This window comes from Microcaecilia unicolor, chromosome 2 (assembly GCF_901765095.1).
Source record: "Microcaecilia unicolor chromosome 2, aMicUni1.1, whole genome shotgun sequence".
NCBI lineage: Eukaryota > Metazoa > Chordata > Amphibia > Gymnophiona > Siphonopidae > Microcaecilia > Microcaecilia unicolor.
Genome location: NC_044032.1, coordinates 606637316 through 606645390, shown reverse-complemented (window position 1 = coordinate 606645390; position 8075 = coordinate 606637316). Strand labels below are relative to the sequence as shown.

The 8075-nt window shown below is 37.6% G+C and overlaps 1 protein-coding gene across 1 annotated transcript in view; it reads left to right on the top strand.

The window, feature by feature from the left end:
* The first annotated feature begins 5561 nt into the window (after positions 1 to 5561).
* The window catches only part of GRIA2 (glutamate ionotropic receptor AMPA type subunit 2), a 235329-nt gene continuing 232815 nt past the window's right edge, over positions 5562 to 8075 (top strand). The window contains exons 1-2 of the mRNA XM_030192684.1: positions 5562 to 5670; positions 6154 to 6294. Of these exons, the coding sequence (XP_030048544.1) occupies positions 5583 to 5670; positions 6154 to 6294 (229 nt within the window). The 5' untranslated portion in view covers positions 5562 to 5582. The remainder of the gene's footprint in view (positions 5671 to 6153; positions 6295 to 8075) is intronic.

The window sequence follows — 8075 nt, the reverse complement described above, 5'->3', positions numbered from 1 at the left end:
TTGGCATTGATTTGAATTTACGCACACAATTCAGTAAGTGTATTCCATAACAAATCGTGCTGAATGTCAATGTGCACAGGTTAAAAGGGGTGTGTGTGATTATGGGAGGAGAAATGGGCATTTTGTGGGCATTCCAAAATTTATGCACATAGTTACAGAATATGGCCCAGTGCTGGGATTTAATCCACGCTTTTGTCAGTGTAAATGGATGCATGCAGTTTTAGGCGCTGAAATATCAACTAAGCTTATTCTATAATCGGCACCTAATCTAGGTGCCGATTATAGAATACACTTGGCACTGATTTCAGTGCCGATATTTTAGGCACCATGTATAGAATCTCCACCAAAGTGGGAGCCCTTACTGTATACAAAAAAGGTGGTGACAAGTGATCCCACAGTAATTAAAAAAAATGACCATGTGCTAATGACAACATTAGCTCATGGCAATTAATGAAATAAATATAAAATCAGCAGTTTTTACGGCCACAATGAAAATGGCTTTAGTGTGCAGGAAAGACCTTTGTGAGGGTGTGCTAAGGACAGTTTTTATTGCAGCTTTGTAAAAGGGCCCCTTAGGCTTAGTTTAGAACTGAGATTGTTGCAATTTTTTGTCTTCAGATTTATAGTCCACAGAGTTTGCACATCTACTCAACAAAAGTATTCTGGTTCCAACAATTTTCAATTTGTTTACCTACTTTTGTAATCTACATTAGCATTTCTCTGTGCAATCTACTTTATATAGATAAAACCACTTGGATGTTGAAGATTAGGATTAGCTGATCATAAAAGCTGGTTAAAGAAAGCATCTTGAAGCATCTGTGGTTGATCATTGCATATATGGAACAAATTCAGAAGTGTTAGTGCAAAGGAAGCCTTGAATCAGTGGAATGCTGGGACAGTAGTTGGAATTAAAAAGACTAGAAGGAATTACTGAGTGAAGGCAAAACTTGCAACCAAACCTCCAGGAATGTATTGTTTTTCTGGCTTTTTAAATGGGTGCTGGGAATCCAGGAAGATGTAAACTCTGAGTAAATCCCTGAAGCCTTGAACTTGAAAGGAAGTGCATTTGTGCATGCAGTATATAATGCATATACTGTTTAGATATTAACATCGTTGTATCTCTGTTGAAGTGCATGTTGGAATAAAACTGAGCATGGAATTCTAATCCAAATGTGGTGTCTGCCTTCACAGACCCTCAGCCTGAGAAGAGGGTAATAGTAAGAAGTTGTATAAAAATTATGGAGTCCTAGGAGGTAGCAGGGAAGGAGGAACTGGTTTATCAATGAACAATTAATTTATGCTTATTTTCTCAAGGTAGTAAATAATCAAAGACAGCTAGGTAGAGAGCTGGCCAGTTGGTTATCTTTCATCATTACTATGTTACAGTGATTCTTCCATTTATCTTTCATGTCAGAAAGGATGACCTACACAAAATATGCTCTACTATATTAATCTAATGTTGCTTTTACGTCTGCCAACACACCCATTTTGATGTAGCTTCACGAATGCCTGGTGTTATATTCAAACTAAGAGGCCCTTCTACCAAAATGCATCAAGTTTGGGGCTTAACATGCTGTAACATAGGATTTTAACGTGCAGCAAGCCCAAAACTTAATGCTGCATCAAGAAGGAGCATTCCCACTATTTGTTATTGCAACATGTGCATTAAGATACATGCATGCATTTTGTACTAAATTCTGTATATGGCTCCTGAAAAATGAGCACCAAAAATGCATTTTGGGGCACTTAGGTGCATTTTTTTGGGCACTGATTTTTTAGGTGGCATAGGCATAATTATAAAATAACACTGTGCCTAAATCTTGGGAATAACCATGACTCACCCATGCCCTTCCCCTGGCCACACCTCCTGTGGAGTTGTACATAAGATAAATTAGGCATGCAGGTTATAGAATAAGGGCATAGGGCAGATCCAAGTGTAACTGCTAATGGCTACTAATTATCACTTGTTAATACCAATAATTGATATCAACTAATTAGCCAATTAGTTTATTTGTGGATCTATGATCCACAACTAAAATTGATGTCGAACTTTGGGTGACCTATACAGAATCCAGGCCTACGTGCTTAATGCCCTTTACTATAGAAGGGCCCCTAAAACAGTGATAACTCTCATTGATTGTTATTTCTTGTTCTAAAAGTCAAAATGCTTATATTAGAATATGTAATATATGTGATACATAATTTGTTAAGGTCTTTCATTGTTTTGGGTGACATTCTAACTTCAGAAGCATTTTTATACAATTTTAATATTGTCAACAAATAAACTTAACAATAGATAAATAGTATGCCTCCATTCTACCAAAACCTTAAAAAGGGACTGAGTCAGGCTTATTTCCTGAGGGCCCTGGCTGGGTCTAACCACTGGAAATCATTACTAATCATCTGGATGGTGCCATGGCAGAGAATAGGTGACCTGGGAATTATCTGGATAGCACTGATGTTCAGTCTGCTATCCAGGCAACTTGTCTGGATAGCTGAGGACCGTTAAATGTTGGCGGTTGCGACTTTATCCAGATGTTCAGTGCCCATCATTATCTTGACTTTTAAAAAATGTCATAGCAATTTATCTAGTACAGAACTTGTGTGAACATTGCTAATGCATGTTGCTTTTTGTTAATTTAAAAAATATATTTTATTTCTTTTTATTTGAGTTCTGGGTAGAACTAAATAGAGTTGATCAGACGGTTGAAAATAAATTAACAAGTATTACAGATTTTGTTAACACTTTCAACAAATTTTATCTTGAACAATAATCATTTATTGATCTTGGTTAATAAAGATTTATTCAGCTTACGGATCCTATTTACATTTTTTTTAAAAAAAAAACAGGATCAATTAAGTAGTTCCTAGCTGTGTTGTATTATGTTCTTTTCCAATAAACTCTTCAGTAAAGAGAAACACAACAGGCCCTATTTACTAAAAAAAAACTGGTAAGTTTTTGCATTTACTGCATGTTAATTACCAAAATTAATGAGCAGTAATGTCAAAACCTCCTCATTAGCTGATGGGGGCAGTCGCATCATTTTACCATTCAGTTAATACAGAAGAAATTCATGTACTCTTTGTTCACTGAATGGCAGGTAATGTGATTCAGTTAGCTACACTTCTTGAGGTGGTATTAACAATTAATGCACACTAACTATCCATGGGTTAAAGGTTAGGTGCATTCCCTGCCCATTCACCAACTATTCCACATCCTCTTTCTGCATTAGGTGGTTAATTTGGAAATTACTGTGTGCTGTTGATCTGATGCAATGCAGGCTTTGCTACAGGGTTGCAAAGGGTGGTAAGTACCACCCCAGAAAAATTGCCTAAAATTGTATCCTGTTAGAGTTATCTTTGTGACTTATTGATTCCACAGTGTAATGCTCCCTTACCCACTGACATAACTGCTTCCACCGCCACCTCTCTGACCGGAGGACTGGGTTGAGAACCCCTGGCCTAATTCAAATAGATCTGTGACTTTCTTGGAGAACTCATCTCATTTCATCAGATGAATGCAAAATGAGCTAAGTCTAATACCATAAAAAGCATATTACAGGTTGTCTTATAATGACTGTATGGTCAGCAGCTGATTTACAACCAGCTGCCACTAGGCATTTGCATAGCCATCTGTCCCCCCCTTTCCCCCAGCTAGTGATGTAAAACAAGTGACTTATATGGTAAGGGTGGCTGCCTAACTGGGACAGCTGTCCATAGGCGTCCACCTGATCTGGCTATTGGTTTAAATCCACTTTCCCTATGGATGCTTTTATTATCCAACCTGCAAAAATGCTGTTTGTAACAAAGAATAAAGGTTCTTAAGTGTTTAATATCAAATTACTGCAAAATAGAAGAAGTGATATGATCATGTGTGTCATTAAACAGTTCCTAGTGTCTATTCAAACCAATAACTCTCTTCAATGTACTTGGAAATCAACCCCATGGTTATCAAGAAAAAAACCCAAAACATTTTAATGATAACGGCCTTTAAACAGACTGTCACGTTTAAATTTTCTTGTCTAAGTATACAGCAATAATTCGAGGAAAATACTATTCTAAAAACAGTTCCATTGTAGATCTGTGGAAGAAAGGATTAGCTAGTAAAGTTAATTGTGTGATGCGTAGGGTTGCTGCAGCAGTCTCGTTTTTGTAACGCCAGGCTACCACGGTTATTACCCCTTTTCATTCCAATATTTATTAGGGTAATGATACCGAAATCCTACAGAGCAACTAGAATGGATGTTAGTGAAACATCTGAGAATGAGATGTCACATTTGGAACAAGGACAAACCGTAAAATCTGCCATTCTTACCGAATCTAATGCAGAGTTTATGAATATATATTTTTAAATACTTTCCTTTCGTAGGTTTGCTTCTGGTATTTATGCGAGTTGGGAATACAGGCTTTTTTAACATTAACAAATATGAATGGTTTAATGAAAACGTCCTACTTGAAAACACTTGATGTAATGTAGCGTCAAAAGATCTAAAAAAAAAAAAAAAAGATCTTGTAAAGGCATTTTGTCCCCTGATCAGTTGAAACGGAATTATACCGATAACTGTACGAATTGCTATTTCTATTGGCAATTCTACAGTTTCATGCGAATAATAAAAACCAATACGCGATTTCCAAAATAGAAGTAATAGGTTAGAAATACCTTAATAGAAATTGTACTACAGTCATAAATGTATGTGATATCCGCTTGCAGCTCTATAGCTAAGAAAATAACACTCGATCAGGCAGTTCTGCCGACATCCTTATTCTGAACTTGTGACTATAGTGAAAAGGCATTATTTTGATATAGATGAAACTAATCTTCATAATCGATTTACTACTATTTCAGCCTTACATACCTCTTGCATTTGCTCAATAAACAAAAAATGTTTGCTAATACTAACAGGCAAAAATTAAGGAAAGTAATCAGTCATTCTCAGTCTTTTTTTTTAATCGATTTTCTGCATTTGCCCTCTTTTTTTCACATTTTTCGGCAACCTGGAAATTTCGCTTTGTCTTGTTTTCTAGCTAAAGAAGGAGCAAACAGGAGAATTCCCCTCCCCCCCCCCTTAAAAAAATACGGAAGTCTGTGGATTGTCCCTTGCTGCACACTAATTGGAGACAGTAGGTCCAGGTCGGAAGTCCCCGGCTGTTTTCGGCTTGGCTCGCTGTCCGCGGTGCTGAAATAGATGGCCTCGCTTCATTAGCTTTCCCCTAGAGAGAGAGAGAGAGAGGCTCTAAGTTCCGGAAGAAGGAGGAGACAGAAGAGGGGGAGAAAAGGAAGCTCGCACCCTTGCTCATGCTCGTGCCCGCGCCTGCCTGCTTCTGTTTCCTCTTTGTATATGAGTGCGAGTGTGAATGTACATTACTGAGACACTGGAACCCTATCGCAAAGGAAAACTGCATTCAACCATTCCAGTTACCTCTAAGGCCGGGGTGACTACCAGATTCAACCAGCAGCAGCAGAAAGGCTTTCCCTTCTGGCGTTAATTTGGTCATCCAATATGCAAGGGATCTGATTGCTAGGACAACGGGCACAAGGAAAAAAGAAATAGCTATTTCTGGATGCACTGTTTTTCTTGGCAATGCAAAAGATTATGCATATTTCTGTCTTCCTTGCTCCTGTTCTTTGGGGACTGATTTTTGGCGTTTATTCCAACAGCATACAAATAGGTAAGCTTCCTTTTTCGATATATTTCGCTGTCTTTAATTTAACATGTCTTTTTTTTTTTTTTATTGGCAGTGGTGATTTATCAATGAGCTCTAGTCACGTTTCTCATTCCTTGGATTTATTTTTTAAAAAAGTCGAGAAAAATAGCTATAATGCATGCAGTGATGTTAAAGTATGTTGGGGGAAAGCGTGAAGATTTTTATTCTTACGCTTTGGCTGTCAGGCACTGTGCTGATCCAGCAGAGAATGAAAGAATGAGGGGTGTAGTTTGGCATAAGGATTGAATGCTAACACGCAGTAATATTGCCTTGACTGCAATTTGAGCGTCTGACTATGCATCTCACACTGCTAAATGCAGACCTTTCCCTGCATTTTACATTAGTTTAAATGTCATACAATGCATACTTGTGTGTGTATGTAGGTTACAGTGTTTCAGTGGGTTATAACTGAACCATACTTATTGATATCTGATTTTTTTTTTCCAGGAGGGTTATTTCCAAGGGGTGCAGATCAGGAATACAGTGCATTTCGGGTAGGGATGGTTCAGTTTTCCACTTCAGAGTTTAGGCTGACGCCCCATATCGACAATTTGGAGGTAGCTAACAGCTTCGCCGTCACCAATGCTTGTGAGTAATGAATATTCATTTCATTGAAATAGCAAATGATGCACGGTGCTGCCTGTTACCGTAAAATCACTGGGATCAAGTAAGATACTGGATGTTGAATAGTCATATGCTTGTTGATCGTGGATGTGACTGAACGTGACTTTTGCCAAATACGTTTATAGCTGTTACATGCCTGGCGAGCTAGAGCTCAAATGATCTGTTTCTGGGGCGTGCAAACCTTTTGCTGCGATTCCAGCTTAAAATGGAAGCCGTTGCTGCGGTACAGGCATGCATTCCGTAACATCCTTTGTACGTCGTAATCGTAAGATGCCATGCTGCAACCCCCTTCCCATCTTCGGGTTGCGGAAGAAACTCTTTCTTCCAACACAGCTATTATTTTTTTTGGTTATATTTGTTTAATTATTTGTGGAATTGACTTAACAGTCAAGTGCCTTACCCATATGATGCTTTACCAACGGAGTCTAAGAACACCGTTTTGAAGAGATCTATTTTGTGTCAGGTCTCTCTACAGTTTTAAAATCCACACTTGAATTCCTTTGCTGCATTGATGCTTTGATACACAAAAAACAGCCATTAAAAGCGACACCTCTCGCGTGGTGCCATTAGATTTCCTGGCGATACAGAATGAAAGGACCATCAGCCATTTTCTCCCTTGCAGTGTACTCCATATTAGAGCCCATATTTCTCAGTTTTGCTCTCTCAAAATAAATCTTCTCGTCTAAGAGATGCCATCAGGTCACAGAAAATGCAGCAAAAGGAAGATTACCTTTAGTACTACATAGACGTTATCAATGCAATTTATTGAAAATTTAAACTGGATTGGATAGGCAGCATAGTGTATCATTGTAGGTACTGGATTGCGATAGGGTGTTGTGTTATATACCTGCCTGTAGCAGGCACTCATTCAACTACTTTGCCATAGCTTTCTCTATTATCATGTAGTGTTTTAATTACATGGTATATTATCAGAAAATCCATTCCATGCCTTAAGATGTCAAAAAGTTGAAGGTGTAAAAAGTTAATAAACTGTTTTTTTTTTTTTATATTAAACAAAAATCCCCAGACCTTAACACCAATATATACCCCAGGTGCAATCATTGATGTTTTGGAATAGTTTTTGAGATACTTCATAGCTATTTTCAAATGATTGTAGGAATCATTTGAAATCATTGAGAGGAAACCTATATTTTTGACTCAACATTGCAAAATCAAACTTGTAATTGTGAATAAAGCAAATTCAGAATGGAACATTCCATATTTATATTCATCATTCAGTAATGACTTAAGCCCTATAATCAATGTCTCATAAAGTGAAATTGTGTACACTACTGATAGCTTTTCGAGCCTTTCCATTTAAAAAGTTTACATTTTAAAATTTGCAAGTTTTCCCAGTGCAATGTTCCTTTGTGTGTATCTCTCTCTCTCTCTCTCTCTCTCTCTCTCTCTCTCTCTCTCTCTCTCTATATATATATATATAGTACTTGCTAGTTACATTTTCTTTCTTGAATTATTACCTACAAAGTAGCTCCTGTTTCATACATTTATATATCATGAGATTGCAAGGTTCAGTGCTGAACATACATCTTTATCATAATTAAAATTGTTTTTAGATGTGGAACTAGGTTGAGGGAAGATTGGCAGTAACTACAAGAGTCCATCTGAGGATAGGGGAGACACTCCATTGCATTTCTGGTTTATTGAGTTCAGTGTCCGAGCATATACACAGCCCCACCCCCAGAGCTCTCAAAAATTAGTACTGGAAATTATCCACGGTGATGGGA